Below are 21343 nucleotides of genomic sequence, written 5' to 3'. Positions count from 1 at the left end.
TGAATTGACAACTCAGCTGCTAATATTTGAGAATATTCTTTGGCTCCCTTGTGTTGAATCAATAATTTTGGGTTGAATACTCTACCCTCGAAAACTATTGCGATCCTTTATACTTGTGGGTTATCAGTGGGAAAAAGCGCAGGCTGAAGTGTCCCCCCCCCCCCACCACCACCACCACCGCCAACCGCTACCCCTATATACAGGGCGCCGACGGGTCGAGGGGGGAACCCGCGTTTTCGTTGGTTGGGACGGGAATTATGCCACGCCCCACAAATTTTTTTACGGATCGGCCGCGTTTGCGGTGTCTGGTCGGGCAGGATTTTTCGCGCAGACCCGTATTTTGACGGTTATTTTGCAAGTCACGACGTTATACGGGGTCTGCTAGAGATGTTCTAAGATGTCGAGCATAAGGTAGGCCCGTGCTGTTGTCCCCATTTGATTGTTTCAAAATTCCAAGGCACTACAATATAAGCTTGCAACAAATGTAATTATCAAAAAATTAAATGTATTTGACTCAAGTCAGTTTCATGGAGAGGAAAAAACGGTCATTCTGACTCCAATAAACCGAGTTATGGTTCTTGGCTAGCAGTCCCTATATTATGGTCTCAAAACATTAGGCGAAGTGGGTGAGATTTACATGCCCGGTCGAATCCCAAGCAAATGAATGTACAGGAGTCACAGTACAATGCTCTGGTTCCTGTGACCTGACCGCTAGTGCCACAGCGCCGCGCGGTCGAGCCCAACCCAGCCGGCACAAACCGTAGGGCGGGGGAGCACGCGCGGGCGCGCCCGGCGAGAAGAACGATCGATGAGAGGCGCCTACAAGGCGGCGTCGGCGACGCGGTCGGCGAACCGCTGGAGCGCCTCGCGCATCCAGAGGTGCGGGCAGCGGTCCATGGCGTCCTGCACGGTGACCCAGGTCCTGCCGCGGCCGGACATCTCGGGCCAGCGCTCCAGCTCGTCGGTGACGCGCAGCGGGAACATGTACCCCTCGTAGGTGGCCTCGTAGCGGCGGCTCTGGTAGCACCAGCGGCCGAGGCTGGGCCCCGTCTCGCCGCGCACGCCGGCCTCCTCCAGGGCCTCGCGGCGCGCCGCCTCGTCCATGGACTCGTCCAGCTCCCACCCGCCCTTGGGGAACAGCACGCCCGCGCTGGCGCCCTTCTTGCGCGAGCAGATGACCAGCACCTCCACCTCGCCGTTGTCGTCGCGCACCCGGTAGGGGATGCAGCCCACGACGATGCGGCCGCCCGTGCTGGCGCTGTACCGCTGCAGCTCGCGCCCCTGCCTCGCCGCCACCATCATCGCCGCCATCCAACGATCAATGACCCGCCCGGTGCTGTCGTCGGATGATTCTTGGAGCTCCACGGGGAGGGAGGAGGAGGAGGGAGAGGGGCTCTGTCTGAAATATGGAGGCCCGGTGGCGCTATCTTTGGATCTGCCGGTGGGAGGAGGAGCTGGAGCTGGATGGATTTGAGCCAGATGGGGGCGGGGATGCCGGGCTATTAATAGGATCTGCACGCGCGGCCTCTCCGGTGGGCCTCTCCGGTGGTGGTTGTGGTTGGCAGCGTCGTTGCCGAGTGAGGGAACGTGACAAAGGCGGGGCAGCTCGGGGACAAAAGGCGGGCAGGAGGAGGATGGATACGCCCGGCCAGGTGGCGCCTGGACGCGGTGCATGGGCGCTGCGTTGCGTGTGAATATCTATCTATCTACTATCTATCTATCTGGCTTCTGTTCCTGTGATGCTCCTCGTTTGGGCAGCGGTTCGAGGTTCTGGTGGTGGATGTGTACGAGCTTCCAGCTAAAAGTTTGCTTGTTTGGGCTCCCACCGGTTTGATCTAGAGTAGTATTTGACTTTGGCCGTTCAACTATTTATGGCAGTGCCTTTTTTTTCTAGAAGCCATGGAAATGACGTGCGTTTACACGATGAAAAGGAGAATACAACCTAAATGCTTGTTCATAAGTTGAGTTATTCAGTGATGAGCTGAACTGCTCTAGAAAAGAGGCCCAGAGAGTTGAAACCATGCCTCCGTACTACTTCAGGTCTTTTCAAGTTCGCTTGATTCTTGACATGAAAAGGTTTCTAGAAATCTCTTGCCATGAAAAGGTTTCTAGAACGAGACACCAAATTATACATGGGAATGCTCTGAGTCCTTGATTGTTAATTAAACTTTTTCAGTGAATATACTAAAAGACCTAAGGCGTTCACAAGGTAGAGTGCGAAGATATTTCCTCTATTCCAAAATAGATGTTATTCTGGATTTTGCGACGAGCAACTTTGATAGTTAGTCATCGAATATTGTAAAGGTATTTTCTTTTCATGAGAGATCAAGTGCTACAACTATTATGAAACAAATTAAAATGTTTTTCCTCCTATTAATTAGTTGTGATCAAAAGTCAAACGTACATATTTTATCTTTTTGCAAGACAAGATGCATTTTAAGATTGATTGTAAACCACCTTGTGGTTGGATGGTCAGAGGGACATCGGTATCTCCAGTCCACCGGAGTTCAAGTCATATACTCCTACTTGACATTGGTGTTCGTATTTTTCTGTATTTTTTTCAGGTATTCTGATGATGTGTGTTTAGTGGGAGGAGACGTTTTCACCGGCTACGAAGGCGTTTGACCGCGTTCAAGAAAAGAGATGGTTGTAGTAATTAGTGTCTCTTTTTTTAGCACTACCTCTGTTCCTAAATATAAGTCATTTTTAGATATTTCAATAAAAACTACATACGAATGTATATAGACATACTCCATTTTGTGGTGCCAAGCTGACCATAAAAGTGCGACAAATTCATTTCCGTAAGGCTGGTCATAGTGGGGAGTAACTTATACTAGTGTCATGCATATGCCACTAGTCTAAATTACTACCTTCATAGTGCAAAGTATCATAGTAGTAGTGTCATAGATTGTTTCATTTATTACCTTATAGATTTATTTTGCCTCGAAAAGCGCTATGTTACAGTAACATATTATGTGGGTATTTGTTTCAAGGGACTTTTTTGTGTAGGGATTAGAAAAAGTCCCTCTTAAAGATTTTTTTACCAAACGGGAGGGACTTTTTAGGGACTAAACTAGGCATTTGGGACTAAATGAAGAAGACTCTCAAGGAGAGTCTCTTTGAGACTTTTCCAATAATGCTCCTCCATGCACCCATTGGCCCGCCATCCCATGGTGTTGTTTAATTGTTATTTTTCTATATACTAGGGGCAACATGGTCATTTAATAACCTCTAGGAAGGGACTAGGGACTTTTTAGTCTCTGAAAACAAACAGGGAGGAACTTTTTAGGGACTAGAGACTTTTTAGTTGGGACTAAAAAAAGTCTTAGGACTAGAGAACTAAACACCACCTATGTTACTCCAAACACCTTTCTCATCATTAAATACTTGCCACATAAGTAAAATTGTCTTGGAGTGTGTTAAGTTACTACCTAAGTTACTTTCACTATGGCTAGGCTACCTAGCACGTACTAGTACGGCTACAATCAATTGTCAACCATAGAACGCACAGGATCTCCTCGTTGAATCCTTATCTGCGGCCAGCAAGGCCCCGCGGTCCATGGACCGCGCGCACGCGAGCGGGCGGGAGGTCGGACGAAGTGGGAATCAAGCGCGTAGGCTGGAGCATCTCCGGCTTCGCAGCTGCTTCTGTCCCTCCCCTTCCCGCTCCAGTCTCCCGGACGGCGCTCACGTCGGACTCCTCACGCGCCTAGCCCCCGCGCACGCGCTCCCCACTCTTTTCTTCCACTCCTACTCCCGTCCCGGCCCGTCCCGTCGCGCAGCCCATGCCCGACTGCTAAAACACACACGACGATGCCCTAAACAATCTAGTAGTAGTAGTAGCGCCCACGTTCATCAAAGTCCATCTTTTCCATCGCCCGTTCGCCCTTATCAGTCGCCTCTCGTTAGGTGCCCACCAGCACCAGGCAGGCTCCAGGTCCTATTCTATAACCGGAACCTAATTTCATCATTCCTCAGTGGAGGTTACATACGGTCTTCGATCATTACAGTGGAGGTTGTGGTCAGTGTGTACACGTACACGTCAAGCTCAGCTTTTTTCCGGTGGGCTGTGGCGCCGGTAAAAAAACTTGCACGCTGCGACCGGGTCCGAGAGAGCGAGAGAGATACTACTACCACTGTGCTTGCTGTCTCGGTTGAAACTCGAAAGGCGACGACGACGGAGCGCGTGGCCGTGAGGGCAACGGCAGCGCGCACGCACGCGTGGCACGGGGCGCTCCGCCTCCACTGCCTGGCCCTGGCGCGCGCGGCGGCGCCGCTCTGCTTTTGCTGGTCGGTGGTGGATTACTGCGGAATCTATCCGACTATCCGATCGAGACTGACTGACGTGGGTGCGCGCGTCGGTCGGTGCCGGAGGTCGCCGGCGCTGACCCGGGACGCCGCTGCCTCGTGCCACGCCAATGACGTGATACATTAATCATCCCGGAGGTAAGATGCATGTGCATGGCCGAGTAAAGTATCTCATCTTCTCTTCTCTTCTGACGTACGGGCAGGGCAGCACGGGGTTACATGGGAGCATGGGCCGGGCGGCGGCCGACTTTCTGACGACGCCGCCGACCACCCAATTGATCACCCCGTCGTCACCGCCGATCCCTAGGCCCTAGGGCTAGGGCCGTCACCAACCACGAGACGGCTCGACATTTTGCGCGGTTATAATAAACCGGCAGAAGCACCGCTGCGCGTGCTGACGGGTAGGATTAAATAAAGTAAGTAAATCCGTCGTCATAGGATAGGAAAATAAAATGGACAGAGGTGGTGCCGTGCACGGACGTGCCAGGCAGGCCGTAGGCCACTGCTTCTGCGAAGCGTATTTTGTTTTTCACGGCCGAAAGACCGTACCGCCGACACGCTCGCTCGTAAAGAAACCTGGACTCGTTCGTCTGCTTGTAAATCCACAGCTCATCTTCACGCAGTGTACAACGGGCCGTGCGCAGGTGCGTGGCTGTGGTTGACACAGCGGCGCCGTGTCCGATCTGCGTCATCTGGTCCCTCTGGCTGTGGTCCAGTACGCCACGCCCTCTCGCACTCGCCACCGCTTACGAGGTACAGTACTACTAGTAGTAGTAGGACACTCGGTCCGGTCGAGAGCCACGGCCGACGTCTCGTCGGCAGGGCCACCGCCCACAAACAGTGACGCACCGTCTCTTTTCTTTAGAGAACTCTTCTCCTTTTGCAGGTTTCTTTAGAGAACTCTTGATATATTCATCTTCCGTCAGGGTAATACAACGAACATCAAAAAATAAAAAAGATAATATCTAAATTCTTAGGCTAATTAGTTATGACTATAAACACTGAAGTGAGCCGAAGACGTGCCGTCGTCATCACCGCTCCACCTCCGGAGCCGGACAAAACTTGTTGAAGTAGACATTTGAAAAGTCGTCATGCTAAAACTCCATAGGACTAGTGCATCAGAACAGCAACTGCCACCAACGAAAAGACGCATAGATCGGAAGGATTCAACATAAAGACACACGAACGAAGACCGGATCCGAGCAGATCCATCAAAAACAACCGCCGACCAAATCCTGCGAGATCCATGAAAACATACAATCACACGTGTTCCGATGATGCTAGACGCACCATCGGAACAGGGGCTAAGCGTGAAGAACATACGTACAGTCTCTTCCCCGAAGAATTTTTGATCGTATAAAAAAGGACATGAATATCTGCTTAACGTTTGCTGGAAGAGAAATTGCCAACGAAAATGACATGCGGGTATCTTCAACGCCGACCCTTAAATTAAACACCATATTGATCACAGACCAGTGAGACTAATCAGCGGACACTGATGAACCAAGCGGAGAGGTGTTTAATACTGGCCGGCAGACGGATGGCGTCGGCATGCGGGCGCCTGACTAGGTTCTAGCAACTGAATTCTGTTCCGATCTAATAGAAATTTGTGACCGGTGTAAAATGCTGCAATGCTTGATATATGCATATAACATCTGCGTACATGCTGCCAATTTGCTTCCATCCACTAGCAAATACTCCCTCCGTAAACTAATATGAGAGTGTTTGGATCACTACTTTAGTGATCTAAACATGTAGTGATCTAAACACTCTTATATTATTCCCTCCGTTTCAAATTACACGTCGCAGAAATGAATGTACCTTGAACTAAAATATATCTAGATACATCCATTTTTGCGACAAGTAATTCGGAACGGAGGAAGTAGGTTACAGAGGGAGTACATCCTAATATGGATTGCATACAGAGCAAAATGAGTGAATCTACACTCAAAATATGTCTATATACATCCGTATGTAGTCTATATTGAAATAATTAAAAAGACTTATATTTAGAAACGGAGGGAGTAGAACATAATTACAACATTAGTATGGGAGATCTCACATGCACTGCAAGCTCCCGGTCAAAAGGCACTCTGCAGCATTGTAGCATTCTCCTCGGCAATATGACTGCAATCTGGTGCAACAAAATAATGTCTGTCTAATAGAAATGTCGATGAAAAAGAAACCACCCAAGAAGCAGCACACATTGACCGAAGCACATACGCGTCGTGGTTGAAACACAACGTTTCTACAATAAAAGAAGCATATAATGACAATGGTTGAAACAAAATAATCACTGCTATACAGATATTTGCCACTAATAAAATCAGAAAAGACGGTAACACAAAGAAATATATTGTTGCTGTCACAACATATATGACATGCATGGTTAGTATAGTAAAATTGATTTTGCAAATTGGTATGCTTGCTGTGCAAAATTTAGGTGCAGAAATTTGTCGTTCATTAAACATTGCTATTTTACCGAAAATACCATCTCTACGTTAGAAGCACACCGCAGAAATCAAGGAACCATGATTGACAAGAAGTGAAAGCATATGTATATAAATTCGCAAATTTACATGTTCGCGGCAGAGCATTCGTACATTAGAAGCACATCCGAGGAACCACAAAGTCATTGACTTGTGGGTTTTTTAAATTTTCCATGCACCCATACCCTTTGCATGTTCTTGCCATTCTTTCGATTCACTGATCTGACACAGCAGTATTCCAGCTCCAACTGCACACAGATAATAAGTAAATACATGTGAGCGTCATATAAGCTGTAGACACGTATTGAAAAATGAAACTGAAGCAAATAACAAAATTAAGGAAATGAAAAGATTAAGTATTAATTAGATAAAGCAGGGCAATTTTAGAAGCTTGTAGATGAAATTTGGGATTGGAACCATATTTTGTTTAGTACAAGTCTATAACTCCAAACTAAGGCATAAAGAATAATTTTGACATACAATTATGGTGCATTAACTATGATCCACACAAAAGATAATGTCAGCAAACATACGGAACAATCAACAAATCATGCTTATATTGTTCGCTGACAGTTGCATACTATTAAGGAACACAGAGGGTGTAAAGGGATAGCTCAGATGCTAAAAGCCTGATCAGGGTGACCCTGGACCTACTGTGGTGGTATATAGGGACAGATAGGAACTTAATATATTCCTTGTGATAATGGTTTATTTCAATAGCCAGTCCCTAACAACAGATATCTAGAAGACAACTGAATACAACGACTCTACAAGATAAAACGAATAGATGAAATGAAATTGGCAACTAGATAAAACTGTCCTGTGCATGGACATCTTGATGTGCCTGATGCAGGTGCCACTGACTCAGTACTGTTCAAAGTAACCTTCCATATTAAATCATTGAGATTTTAGAGTTACCTCTAGTAGCCCAGCAGCATGAAAGAGTTCTCTTACAGTGTCCAACGAGAAGAAATACGAATAGGTGCCATCAGCACGCATATATTCCCGAAATCCCACTCTTTGGTGAGGCAAGAATCGAAGCATTGTCATGTCATAAACGCCTAATATGGAAACAAGAAGATTTGTCAAGAAGGGATTGTTTATAAGTAAATTATACAAGTTAATACCATGCCTGAGATGTTACCATAATCCCTGAACAAAATAAGGCCGCCTGGTTTTAGAACAGACACACAACGCTCTAGAGTAGCTGAAATTGTGTTGAAGGGTATGGCTGACAACGTAAATATCTGTCAACGAAAAGACAGTATTATTAACCAAGTATAGATGTGGGCACCAATATGAGGGTTTGGATTTCCCATTTAATACATCCAAAATTATAATATTTATTATAACTTCTGCAAATAGAAATCCGATCACACCATGATGTCAATTTTAAAAGTATAACTGAGCTGAATCTAATGCTGATGCAGATGCTCTGGCTGAAGGGAGGGAGAATGATAGATGGTAGAACAAAATTCACTAACCATGGTGATAAAATCTATGCCGCCAACACAACACTGATCTTCTTTCAGCGAGATTGAGTTTTTCCCCCTTACATAAAGATGAATTGAATCTGGAAGGAGCGACATAGATGAGTTCAATATTATGCAATTTTTTTGCTTTGAAATAGACAATATATAAACAAAGTACCTGGTGAGAGATCAACAACCTTTCCATCTGAACTTTGACAACATTTGCAGAACAACCAACCTGGAAAATTTTCTCTAGAAACATCCAGCAAAAAAGGGTGGAACCTATCCTTGGCATCTACCCCCTGTGTATTACACACAATCTCATTTGCTTTCTCTAGAGTGTCTTCACTACAATCACAAGCATAGACAGTGATGCTTGGACTACATCTGCACAAATTGTTCATTATGACTGTCATCATCATTAGCAATAGTCCTTGTGTGTTCACAATAAATGTTCATCGACTACGAAACAACGACTACTCGCAACTTTATTCTATCCGTGTGTTTTGCTCTAAATGCCTTAAAGAGATATGATCAGTGCCGTAAGTGTGCAAACTGCAAAAAGAAAAGAAAAGGTCCGCATTGCATGCAATAAACTTAAAGGGAAGGGAATTGCCAGGGTTGGCACACCGAAGTATTAAATAATAAGAGTTCAAGCACCATGGGTCGTGGGCAAACAAAGAACGGCGCAAAAATGTTATGCTTCAGGATCATATATGCACAGGCATCTTGCAGCCTCTGCTGGTTTCATCCGGACCTAGACAGTAGTAACTATTTACTTCATCGAAAGGCCTCTCTTGCCTAACAAACATCTTGTGATTTTGGTGGTCATTTATTAATAACTGCTCACCCCTTAAGCATACTCTTTGACAGCTCTGCATGATTTTCTGAGCATTCCTCAAAATGCGTAAAAGGTTCATCGTACGCCACAACCCACAAGTCTCAATATCAGATAGCCAAACAGAGTAGCTGCTCAATTGCAGATGGGCTCTGTTAACCACCTCAATTTGATTGCCAAACAGAGCAGCTAAACCAATGTCTAGAGGGATATAGTCATTGTTCAGTGCACTCAGGTCCAAAGAATTTGGACCAAATACTAAACATGAGCTGATTAAGTGGGCGGATGTGCTAGCATCTATCCACGGCAATTTGGAAGGATGGCTCGAGCTCCATAGGCAGTGACTACCAGTATAAGCCAAGGGCGGTGTATTGTATTTTTGTTTTGAGCTATACAGTAGAACAAAGCCCCACTGCAACTTTTCTTTATTTATATATGGTGTGTTGTATTGGACTGAACCACTAATATTGCAATTGCATCCCCAATCCCCTTCCTTCCTCTTGAATCTACTATGTTTTTCCTGAATCTTCACTTTGATCTCCCTCTTCCTCAAAGTCGTCCCTCACGATCTTTGCATGTGCCTTGATAAATGGTCACATTCAAAGCTAGCGGGCTTGCGGCTATAAGACTACTGCAATATGATACAATAAATATTCTGCATTGAGAGAACCTATTAGCAATAGATTGATTTTACTGAAATGAAATTACAGATCCGAGAACATTACCGTAGAATGGGGACAACAGTGCTTCCATTCCCACACCCAACCTCTAAAACCTTTGCACATCCTTTGCTGTTAAGCAGTTCAGGAAATTCCTTCAGCAAATACCTTCTTTCCTAACAAAGTGAGATGGGATCTTAAATTGATTTGCAGGAACAAATGATATGAACTCGTCAGTTCTTCCTACTCAAAGTCCTACTACATTAGTTCACATACATATTTGCCTAGCAATCAATAAGGTGATGTATAACACTTTAATTTGATTTTTCCAAAGCTTATGGGTAAACAAAAAGCAGAAAATGAAAAAAAAAATGCACAAGACCAAAATTGATCATCTAACACACAGGTTGCGACATGAGAGCCGTGGTTAAAAACCTACCGTATTATTTTTTCAAAGCTAAACGAAGATGTATTTTGTCAATCCCCCTAAGTTCAGTCTGCTGTAGATAGCAACACCGTATCTCTATAAATATCGCTAGTCTTGATCCATACTAACAAGATGCTGCTGACACGAGAGTCCTTGGTGTACATATTGGTATACCCACATGGCCACTTCATACATTATCACCTAGTAAAAGTTCCCATTCCATAAGAATGAACAAACGGACAATCTTCTGGTATTTGCGAATTTGGTGATAATGGTAGAGAGTGTCGAACACTGCTACTCAGGAAATAGTTTCATTCTAATTGCTCATTCGACGCTTTAGTTATAGTCTGTCTTCACTCATGAAAAAAATGGGAAGGAAAGTAATCTAGTCTCCCTTCTCTCGCCTTGTGGAGCACACATGCACTGTTACTTTGATGGTGCTTTGTCTAGCTGCACGGCTTAACTCCAAGGAGTGCAGTCGTTTGCCCGATAAAGAAATGCAACCTTGCACTAGTCCATGAATCTGAACATTCTCTACCAATGTGATCTAGTAGTTCATATACCTACCGAATTGATAGGTGAAATACAATAAGAAGGTATTTCGCACAAGGGGCCGAGGAGAGAAGGGGAAATAAGGAACCTTGAAGAACCTGCCGGAGGCGTGGCGGCGGTGGAAGCTTCTCCAGGCCTCCGATGACGGTGGCTGCGGTGAGGCGGTGGTCGTGGGGAAAGGGGACAGGTGGTAGGAGAAGGAAGGGTTGGCTTCCACATCCGCCCGGAGGTCCTCCCACTCGAAGTCGTGGCAATGGTACTCGGCCTCCGCCTCTTTCTTGGTGATCCCCAGTTCACCACCCCCGTCCATGGCAGTCACCGTCTTTCTTCGCTGCGACCGAACTCGCCTCAATCGGGGGCGGCGGCGCTGGGTCGGCGATGAGGACTAAAGAGATGCAGGGGAGAAAAGAACTGGCTGGCTGCGCGGTAACGAGGAAACGGCGCCGTCGGCCAGCGAGGCCAAGATTGGAGAGCAGGAGCGTCGGAGGTGGGGGGCAGAGCAAGTGGAGTAGATCGGTAGGTTCAGGTCGAGAACATATCCGGTGAAACGTTCAGGGTCATATGAAATGAAATGTCATGCATCTCATTCTAGGAAAAAAAATGTCATTCAATTTATACGATATGAATCTTTTAATTAGGTTTGAGTTTTCTTTTTTGAAATGTGAAGAATCAGTACAAATTCTACATAGAAATATGAATCCTTTCTTACAAACCAAAGAGATTTTTATTCACAAAAAAAAAACCAAAGAGATTTGAAGAAATAAAAATTCTAAATGAATCCTATAATATACAATTCTAACAAAATTCTTGTAAATCAAAGGAATACCATTTTCTCATTTTGATAACCGTTAGATCGAGGAACCGGACACACCAATAGATCACATGGCATGTTGCTGGAGCAGCGGATCCGGCCCAATGAGTCAAGGAGGGCCAAATGTGATATTGCTCATATAAACTTATCTTTGTAATATTTTTTAACTTTTATTTGTTATGATATAAAGGCTGTTGGCAAATTCATCACTGGTTTGCAGTATCCGCTACTGAGTTGCTGCAACGGTTTATGTATCGCCGACTTCATCACACATTTGTGACGGTTTGCGTTTCGACAATTGATGACGGTTTGCATTTCTTTTTCCGGGGTGATGCCCTAACTGTTCGGATGTTGCCTTTCTACCAGCAGCTTTCAATTTCAATTTCAGACTTAGACAAGTACAATTTGTACATATGTGTTCTCCGGGGCCTTTAGGGCGGACTATCCGGATGTGCAAGTTCCGCATAAAATGGCTAGTTTCCAACCCCATCTATGAATACCCCTTCCCACTTTGGATAGGGTACTCCTTGTTCATTCTATTCCGGATCTACTTCGTCCAAGCTTTCTCCACTCTCTGCCAACCCTAATCATTTGATTTTTTGTAGAGATTTTGGAGTGGAGCTAACTCTAGCAAGGTCCATCCATTACCCTCTGTTTGACCATTCACTTTCTTGTTTGAGCAAGATTTGAAGCTTTACACTTGTCTTGTTATTCTTGAAAGTTGGAAACTCCTGGGTGGTAGGAGTCATCGATGAGAATCCGAGCTTATTGATATCCCCGGAGTTTGTATGGATTTTGTGGCCACCCCAAGGTCAACAACTAGTGGTTGAGCATCGCCTTTGTAGTGGTGGCTCAAGAAGAAGAGAATGGGTCTTTGTGGTGTTGGGAATCCTTTGTGGTGGCCCCAGCTCTCAAATGACGATTAGCTTCCCTTTAAAGAAGTGAACATTGGCATACATCTTCGTCTCTGCATGACTTGGTTATCTCTATACGTGATCTTTGTCACTTGTTATTGTTTATCTTTGGTCATGTAACCTTGCAAGTGTCATATAAGTTGTCCTCACCATAGTTACATCAAGGTATCCTTATATTCCACCAAGCCTAACTTGTAAAGAAAAGGAGCTAAAATGTGTAGAAGACCTATTCACTCACCCTTTAGGCTACTCGACCCTTTCAATTGCTATAAGAGCCAAGGACTCTTTCTAAGGGCTTCACCGCCTTAAGAGTGTGATGGCCGAGAAAAAGGTGTGGCCAGAGAATTCTAGCCAAGCCATGAAGATTTACTCACCCGCCGACATACATAAAATGATGTTAAATTACCGAAAAAGGGTTTTCCCCCGCTTTGTATTCCAAAGCAAACCATCATTGTACATATCACAATACTGGGGCGAGCAGCACAACATGCCCAAATAAAAAGGAGAAGAAAAAAATGCCAACATCGCAAACTCGACAAAGCGCGGAAGACCCACGACCGCTGCGTCGTCCGGAACCAAACCACCACAGCCCGAGGCTCCGATCTACCGCGAACTAAGCAGCACCTCTAAGAAGGGATGCGACACCGACGATGCTGCTGCCCGGACAAGTCCTAGGGTTTCCCCCAGTACGCGGAGGGAGGTGGGGGATAGCTACTCCCGACACCCTCTAAGAAGGGATAGTGGCACCCGCCGGTGTCACCGCATCGGAGCCGGATGAACCAGCAAGGATTTCTCCCGCACGCCAAACCCCACCAGCCAATCAGAGCCAACTAGTCAAACCATCGCCCAACTATGTGCCATCACGGTTGCGCCATCACCAACACTGTCTCGCTGCGAACACCACCACGAGGCCAAGAAGACCGGAGAGAAGATCCGAGCGATAGGAGCAGCAGCATCAAGGCCGAACGAGAGGGAACCACCTCCACCGCCGTCGTGCGGTAGCCGTCCGGACACGGCAGCGGGGCATACCAAGCCACCCCTAGCCCGGCCAGGCCCGAAACGGGCCCGCTAAGCCCCGCCGGCCACGCTGCAGCAAGCTGGTGTCGACGCCGCCAGCAACCCGCCGATCATCACCGCTCGCCACCGCCTCCTGAAGGCCACGCCGATGCCACACCTGTCGCCGGCCCGCCCCGACCAAGATGGAGCCCGAAGGGCCCAGATCTGGGCCGGGCAGGCGCTGCCGCGCTGCCCCGCCGCCAGTGGCACCGCCGCCGCCCAGAGTCCGCCCCCGCCTGTGACAGGACACCCCGCCGTCGCGCAGGACCGCCGCCGCCTGAAGACACCGCCCGGAGCCGCTCCGTCCCACGCCGGAGAAACCCTAGACGGGGAAGGGCCGGGGGCCGCCGCCACCAACATCGCCCGGGCCAGGCCCGAGGCGGGCGCCGGCGACGGCGGCAGGGAGGAGGAGGAGGGAGGGGGACGCGCGTGGGGAAGGAGGGAAGGCGCGGCCGGCCGCCCGCGGGGGCGGCGCAGTCGCGGACGAGAGAGGATGTCCAAGCTCTTTTCCAAATTCATGATGTTAGATTATAGCGTCGAAACGGGCAATCACCAACATAGTTGTGAAACTCTTCTCTTTCGTTCCATAGTGGTGACGCTTCTGCCTCACAAACGGTAGAGACTCCAATCAAGGTCGATAGTGGTGTTCCTGCACCTATCTACAAGCAAGCCAGTTGGAATTACACACCACCACCACCACCTTCTGCCCCTCAACATTACTATGTTGGCCCTCCACTTGTCTTTAAGAGATCACACTTTGCTCATTGCAAAATTTATATGAAGTCTCACATTTAGCTCGTTTCTGATGCTATGGGAGATCGTGGTGCGAGGATTAATCTGGTTGATGTCAGAAATTTCTCATGGCCCACTTCTCCTACTCGAAAGGACGCCTTCCCTCGAGACCCTTTGTGTCCACATCGACCCGTCCTTGGAGGAGCCTGGTGATGAGATGCCTTGGTGGTCGACCTTGCTTCGGCAAAAACTGAAGGAAATATGCCCTAGAGACAATAATAATGTTATTACTTTATTTCCTTATATCATGATAAATGTTTATTATTCATGCTAGAATTGTATTATCCGGAAACATAATACTTGTGTGAATACATAGACAAACTAAACGTCACTAGTATGTCTCTACTTGACTAGCTCGTTAATCAAAGATGGTTATGTTTCCTAACCATAGACATGTGTTGTCATTTGATTAACGAGATCACATTATTAGGAGAATGATGTGATTGACATGACCCATTCCATTAGCTTAGCACCCGATCATTTAGTGTGTTGCTATTGCTTTCTTCATGACTTATACATGTTCCTATGACTATGAGATTATGCAACTCCCGTTTGCCGGAGGAACACTTTGTGTGCTACCAAACGTCACAACGTAACTGGGTGATTATAAAGGAGCTCTACAGGGGTCTCCAAAGGTACATGTTGGGTTGGCGTATTTCGAGATTAGGATTTGTCACTCCGATTGTCGGAGAGGTATCTCTGGGCCCTCTCGGTAATGCACATCACATAAGCCTTGCAAGCATTGCAACTAATGAGTTAGTTGCGAGATGATGTATTACGAAACGAGTAAAGAGACTTGCCGGTAACGAGATTGAACTAGGTATTGAGATACCGACGATCGAATCTCGGGCAAGTAACATACCGATGACAAAGGGAACAACGTATGTTGTTATGCGGTCTGACCGATAAAGATCTTCGTAGAATATGTAGGAGCCAATATGAGCATCCAGGTTCCGCTATTGGTTATTGACCGGAGACGTGTCTCGGTCATGTCTACATTGTTCTCGAACCCGTAGGGTCCGCACGCTTAAGGTTTCGATGACAGTTATATTATGAGTTTATGAGTTTTGATGTACCGAAGTTAGTTCGGAGTCCCGGATGTGATCACGGACATAACGAGGAGTCTCGAAATGGTCGAGACATAAAGATTGATATATTGGACGGCTATATTCGGACACCGGAAGTGTTCCGGGTGATTTCGGAGAAAACCGGAGAGCCGGAGGGTTACCGGAACCCTACCGGGAGAAGTAATGGGCCATATGGGCCTTAGTGGAGAGAGAGAGGGGCAGCCAGGGTGGGCCGCGCGCCTCCTCCCCCTGGTCCGAATTGGACTAGGAGAGGGGGGGCGGCGCCCCCTTTCCTTTCCTTCCCCCTCCTAGTAGGAGTCCTACTCCTACTAGGAGGAGGACTCCTCCTTGGCGCGCCTATAGGGCCGGCCGGCCTCCTCCCCTTGCTCCTTTATATACGGGGGCAGGGGGCACCCCTAGACACACAAGTTGATCCACGTGATCATATTCTTAGCCGTGTGCGGTGCCCCCTTCCACCATAATCCTCGATAATATTGTAGCGGTGCTTAGGCGAAGCCCTGCAACGGTAGTATATCAAGATTGTCACCACGCCGTCGTGCTGACGGAACTCTTCCCCGACACTTTGCTGGATCGGAGTCCGGGGATCGTCATCGAGCTGAACGTGTGCTAAAACTCGGAGGTGCCGTAGTTTCGGTGCTTGATCGGTCGGGCCGTGAAGACGTACGACTACATCAACCGCGTTGTGCTAACGCTTCCGCTGTCGGTCTACAAGGGTACGTAGATCACACTCTCCCCTCTCGTTGCTATGCATCACCATGATCTTGCGTGTGCGTAGGAATTTTTTGAAATTACTACGTTCCCCAACAGTGGCATCCGAGCCTAGGTTTTATGTGTTGATGTTATATGCACGAGTAGAACACAAGTGAGTTGTGGGCGATATAAGTCATACTGCTTACCAGCATGTCATACTTTGGTTCGGCGGTATTGTTGGACGAAGCGGCCCGGACCGACATTACGCGTACGCTTACGCGAGACCGGTTCTCCCGACGTGCTTTGCACAAAGGTGGCTAGCGGGTGACAGTTTCTCCAACTTTAGTTGAACCGAGTGTGGCTACGCCCGGTCCTTGCGAAGGTTAAAACAACACCAACTTGACAAACTATCGTTGTGGTTTTGATGCGTAGGTAAGATTGGTTCTTGCTTAAGCCCGTAGCAGCCACGTAAAACTTGCAACAACAAAGTAGAGGACGTCTAACTTGTTTTTGCAGGGCATGTTGTGATGTGATATGGTCAAGACATGATGCTAAAATTTTATTGTATGAGATGATCATGTTTTGTAACCAAGTTATCGGCAACTGGCAGGAGCCATATGGTTGTCGCTTTATTGTATGCAATGCAATTGCGCTGTAATGCTTTACTTTATCACTAAGCGGTAGCGATAGTCGTGGAAGCATAAGATTGGCGAGACGACAACGATGCTACGATGGTGATCAAGGTGTCGCGCCGGTGACGATGGTGATCACGACGGTGCTTCGAAGATGGAGATCACAAGCACAAGATGATGATGGCCATATCATATCACTTATATTGATTGCATGTGATGTTTATCTTTTATGCATCTTATCTTGCTTTGATTGACGGTAGCATTTTAAGATGATCTCTCACTAATTATCAAGAAGTGTTCTCCCTGAGTATGCACCGTTGCGAAAGTTCTTCGTGCTGAGACACCACGTGATGATCGGGTGTGATAGGCTCTACGTTCAAATACAACGGGTGCAAAACAGTTGCACACGCAGAATACTCAGGTTATACTTGACGAGCCAAGCATATACAGATATGGCCTCGGAACACGGAGACCGAAAGGTCGAGCGTGAATCATATAGTAGATATGATCAACATAGTGATGTTCACCAATGAAACTACTCCATCTCACGTGATGATCGGACATGGTTTAGTTGATTTGGATCACGTAATCACTTAGAGGATTAGAGGGATGTCTATCTAAGTGGGAGTTCTTTAGTAATATGATTAATTGAACCTAAATTTATCATGAACTTAGTACCTGATAGTATCTTGCTTGTTTATGTTTGATTGTAGATAGATGGCCCGTGCTGTTGTTCCGTTGAATTTTAATGCGTTCCTTGAGAAAGCAAAGTTGAAAGATGATGGTAGCAATTACACGGACTGGGTCCGTAACTTGAGGATTATCCTCATTGCTGCACAGAAGAATTACGTCCTGGAAGCACCGCTGGGTGCCAGGCCTGCTGCTGGAGCAACACCAGATGTTATGAACGTCTGGCAGAGCAAAGCTGATGACTACTCGATAGTTCAGTGTGCCATGCTTTACGGCTTAGAATCGGGACTTCAACGACGTTTTGAACGTCATGGAGCATATGAGATGTTCCAGGAGTTGAAGTTAATATTTCAAGCAAATGCCCGGATTGAGAGATATGAAGTCTCCAATAAGTTCTATAGCTGCAAGATGGAGGAGAACAGTTCTGTCAGTGAGCATATACTCAAAATGTCTGGGTATAATAATCACTTGATTCAATTGGGAGTTAATCTTCCAGATGATTGCGTCATTGACAGAATTCTCCAATCACTGCCACCAAGCTACAAGAGCTTCGTGATGAACTATAATATGCAAGGGATGAATAAGACTATTCCCGAGCTCTTCGCAATGCTGAAAGCTGCGGAGGTAGAAATCAAGAAGGAGCATCAAGTGTTGATGGTCAACAAGACCACTAGTTTCAAGAAAAAGGGCAAAGGGAAGAAGAAGGGGAACTTCAAAAAGAACAGCAAGCAAGTTGCTACTCAAGAGAAGAAACCCAAACCTGGACCTAAGCCTGAAACTGAGTGCTTCTACTGCAAGCAGACTGGTCACTGGAAGCGGAACTGCCCCAAGTATTTGGCGGATAAGAAGGATGGCAAGGTGAACAAAGGTATATGTGATATACATGTTATTGATGTGTACCTTACTAATGCTCGCAGTAGCACCTGGGTATTTGATACTGGTTCTGTTGCTAACATTTGCAACTCGAAACAGGGACTACGGATTAAGCGAAGATTGGCTAAGGACGAGGTGACGATGCGCGTGGGAAATGGTTCCAAAGTCGATGTGATCGCGGTCGGCACGCTACCTCTACATCTACCTTCGGGATTAGTATTAGACCTAAATAATTGTTATTTGGTGCCAGCGTTAAGCATGAACATTATATCTGGATCTTGTTTGATGCGAGACGGTTATTCATTTAAATCAGAGAATAATGGTTGTTCTATTTATATGAGTAATATCTTTTATGGTCATGCACCCTTAAAGAGTGGTCTATTCTTATTAAATCTCGATAGTAGTGACACACATATTCATAATGTTGAAGCCAAAAGATGCAGAGTTGATAATGATAGTGCAACTTATTTGTGGCACTGCCGTTTGGGTCATATCGGTGTAAAGCGCATGAAGAAACTCCATACTGATGGACTTTTGGAACCACTTGATTATGAATCGCTTGGTACTTGCGAACCGTGCCTTATGGGTAAGATGACAAAAATACCGTTCTCCGGTACTATGGAGAGAGCAACAGATTTGTTGGAAATCATACATACAGATGTATGTGGTCTGATGAATATTGAGGCTCGTGGCGGATATCGTTATTTTCTCACCTTCACAGACGACTTAAGCAGATATGGGTATATCTACTTAATGAAACATAAGTCTGAAACGTTTGAAAAGTTCAAAGAATTTCAGAGTGAAGTTGAAAATCATCGTAACAAGAAAATAAAATTCCTACGATCTGATCGTGGAGGAGAATATTTGAGTTACGAGTTTGGTGTACATTTGAAACAATGCGGAATAGTTTCGCAACTCACGCCACCCGGAACACCACAACGTAATGGTGTGTCCGAACGTCGTAATCGTACTTTACTTGATATGGTGCGATCTATGATGTCTCTTACTGATTTACCGCTATCGTTTTGGGGTTATGCTCTAGAGACGGCCGCATTCACGTTAAATAGGGCACCATCAAAATCCGTTGAGACGACGCCTTATGAACTGTGGTTTGGCAAGAAACCAAAGTTGTCGTTTCTGAAAGTTTGGGGTTGCGATGCTTATGTGAAAAAGCTTCAACCTGATAAGCTCGAACCCAAATCGGAGAAATGTGTCTTCATAGGATATCCAAAGGAAACTATTGGATACACCTTCTATCACAGATCCGAAGGCAAAACTTTTGTTGCTAAATTCGGAAACTTTCTAGAGAAGGAGTTTCTCTCGAAAGAAGTGAGTGGGAGGAAAGTAGAACTTGATGAGGTAACTGTACCTGCTCCCTTATTGGAAAGTAGTACATCACAGAAACCAGTTTCTGTGACACCTACACCAATTAGTGAGGAAGCTAATGATGATGATCATGAAACTTCAGAACAAGATACTACTGAACCTCGTAGATCAACCAGAGTAAGATCCGCACCAGAGTGGTACGGTAATCCTGTTCTGGAAGTCATGCTACTAGATCATGATGAACCTACGAACTATGGAGAAGCGATGGTGAGCCCAGATTCCGCAAAATGGCTTGAAGCCATGAAATCTGAGATGGGATCCATGTATGAGAACAAAGTATGGACTTTGGTTGACTTGCCCAATGATCGGCAAGCAATTGAGAATAAATGGATCTTTAAGAAGAAGACTGACGCTGACGGTAATGTTACTGTCTACAAAGCTCGACTTGTCGCAAAAGGTTTTCGACAAGTTCAAGGGATTGACTACGATGAGACCTTCTCACCCGTAGCGATGCTTAAGTCTGTCCGAATCATGTTAGCAATTGCCGCATTTTATGATTATGAAATTTGGCAGATGGATGTCAAAACTGCATTCCTGAATGGATTTCTGGAAGAAGAGTTGTATATGATGCAGCCGGAAGGTTTTGTCGATCCAAAGGGAGCTAACAAAGTGTGCAAGCTCCAGCGATCCATTTATGGACTGGTGCAAGCCTCTCGGAGTTGGAATAAACGCTTTGATAGTGTGATCAAAGCATTTGGTTTTGTACAGACTTTTGGAGAAGCCTGTATTTACAAGAAAGTGAGTGGGAGCTCTGTAGCATTTCTGATATTATATGTAGATGACATATTACTAATCGGAAATGATATAGAATTTCTGGATAGCATAAAGGGATACTTGAATAAGAGTTTTTCAATGAAAGACCTCGGTGAAGCTGCTTACATATTGGGCATTAAGATCTATAGAGACAGATCAAGACGCTTAATTGGACTTTCACAAAGCACATACCTTGACAAAGTTTTGAAAAAGTTCAAAATGGATCAAGCAAAGAAAGGATTCTTGCCTGTGTTACAAGGTGTGAAATTGAGTAAGACTCAATGCCCGACCAATGCAGAAGATAGAGAGAAAATGAAAGATGTTCCCTATGCTTCAGCCATAGGCTCTATCATGTATGCAATGCTGTGTACCAGACCTGATGTGTGTCTTGCTATAAGTCTAGCAGGGAGGTACCAAAGTAATCCAGGAGTGGATCACTGGACAGCGGTCAAGAACATCCTGAAATACCTGAAAAGGACTAAGGATATGTTTCTCATATATGGAGGTGACAAAGAGCTCATCGTAAATGGTTACGTTGATGCAAGCTTTGACACTGATCCGGACGATTCTAAATCGCAAACCGGATACGTGTTTACATTAAACGGTGGAGCTGTCAGTTGGTGCAGTTCTAAACAAAGCGTTGTGGCGGGATCTACATGTGAAGCGGAGTACATAGCTGCTTCGGAAGCAGCAAACGAAGGAGTCTGGATGAAGGAGTTCATATCCGATCTAGGTGTCATACCTAGTGCATCGGGTCCAATGAAAATCTTTTGTGACAATACTGGTGCAATTGCCTTGGCAAAGGAATCCAGATTTCACAAGAGAACCAAGCACATCAAGAGACGCTTCAATTCCATCCGGGATCTAGTCCAGGTGGGAGACATAGAGATTTGCAAGATACATACGGATCTGA

At 46.0% G+C, this 21343-nt stretch overlaps 2 protein-coding genes across 6 annotated transcripts; both read right to left on the bottom strand.

The window, feature by feature from the left end:
• Positions 1-597: 597 nt before the first annotated feature.
• Positions 598-1766, bottom strand: LOC123150155 (nudix hydrolase 21, chloroplastic). The gene has a single exon (XM_044569967.1). The coding sequence runs from the start codon at positions 1672-1674 to the stop codon at positions 820-822; it is 855 nt and encodes a 284-aa protein (XP_044425902.1). The 5' UTR covers positions 1675-1766; the 3' UTR covers positions 598-819.
• A 4497-nt stretch (positions 1767-6263) lies between these two features.
• On the bottom strand, positions 6264-11282 carry LOC123150154 (tRNA N(3)-methylcytidine methyltransferase METTL6). 5 transcript variants are annotated; one of them, XR_006474984.1, is made up of 8 exons: positions 10834-11282; positions 9833-9942; positions 8448-8656; positions 8282-8370; positions 7942-8044; positions 7716-7858; positions 6888-7045; positions 6264-6556 (listed from the first exon to the last, which is right to left on the bottom strand). XR_006474984.1 is itself a non-coding variant. In XM_044569964.1 (8 exons), exons 1-7 carry the CDS (start codon positions 11053-11055, stop codon positions 6941-6943), a joined length of 981 nt encoding a protein of 326 aa, XP_044425899.1. In that variant the 5' UTR covers positions 11056-11282; the 3' UTR covers positions 6264-6556; positions 6912-6940. The 5 variants fall into 5 exon arrangements, 4 of the variants coding, with proteins under 4 accessions (XP_044425899.1, XP_044425900.1, XP_044425896.1 ...); XM_044569964.1 differs by having other exon boundaries at positions 6912-7045; XM_044569965.1 differs by having other exon boundaries at positions 6264-6442; positions 6912-7045.
• Positions 11283-21343: the final 10061 nt, after the last annotated feature.

This window comes from Triticum aestivum, chromosome 7A, assembly GCF_018294505.1.
Source record: "Triticum aestivum cultivar Chinese Spring chromosome 7A, IWGSC CS RefSeq v2.1, whole genome shotgun sequence".
NCBI classification, from domain to species: Eukaryota; Viridiplantae; Streptophyta; class Magnoliopsida; order Poales; family Poaceae; genus Triticum; species Triticum aestivum.
Note: the sequence above shows the minus strand (reverse complement) of the source record. Positions and strands in the feature narration are given on the sequence as shown.

Coding starts and splice junctions, on each gene's coding strand:
- LOC123150155 (XM_044569967.1), bottom strand. CDS start 1,674: ATGCACCGCGTCCAGGCGCCACCTGGCCGGGCGTATCCATCCTCCTCC.
- LOC123150154 (XM_044569964.1), bottom strand. CDS start 11,055: ATGGACGGGGGTGGTGAACTGGGGATCACCAAGAAAGAGGCGGAGGCC. Junction 9,943..10,833: donor CCTCCGGCAGGTTCTTCAAG/GTTCCTTATTTC, acceptor TCACTTTGTTAG/GAAAGAAGGTATTTGCTGAA. Junction 7,859..7,941: donor TATTTTGTTCAGGGATTATG/GTAACATCTCAG, acceptor TTTCCATATTAG/GCGTTTATGACATGACAATG.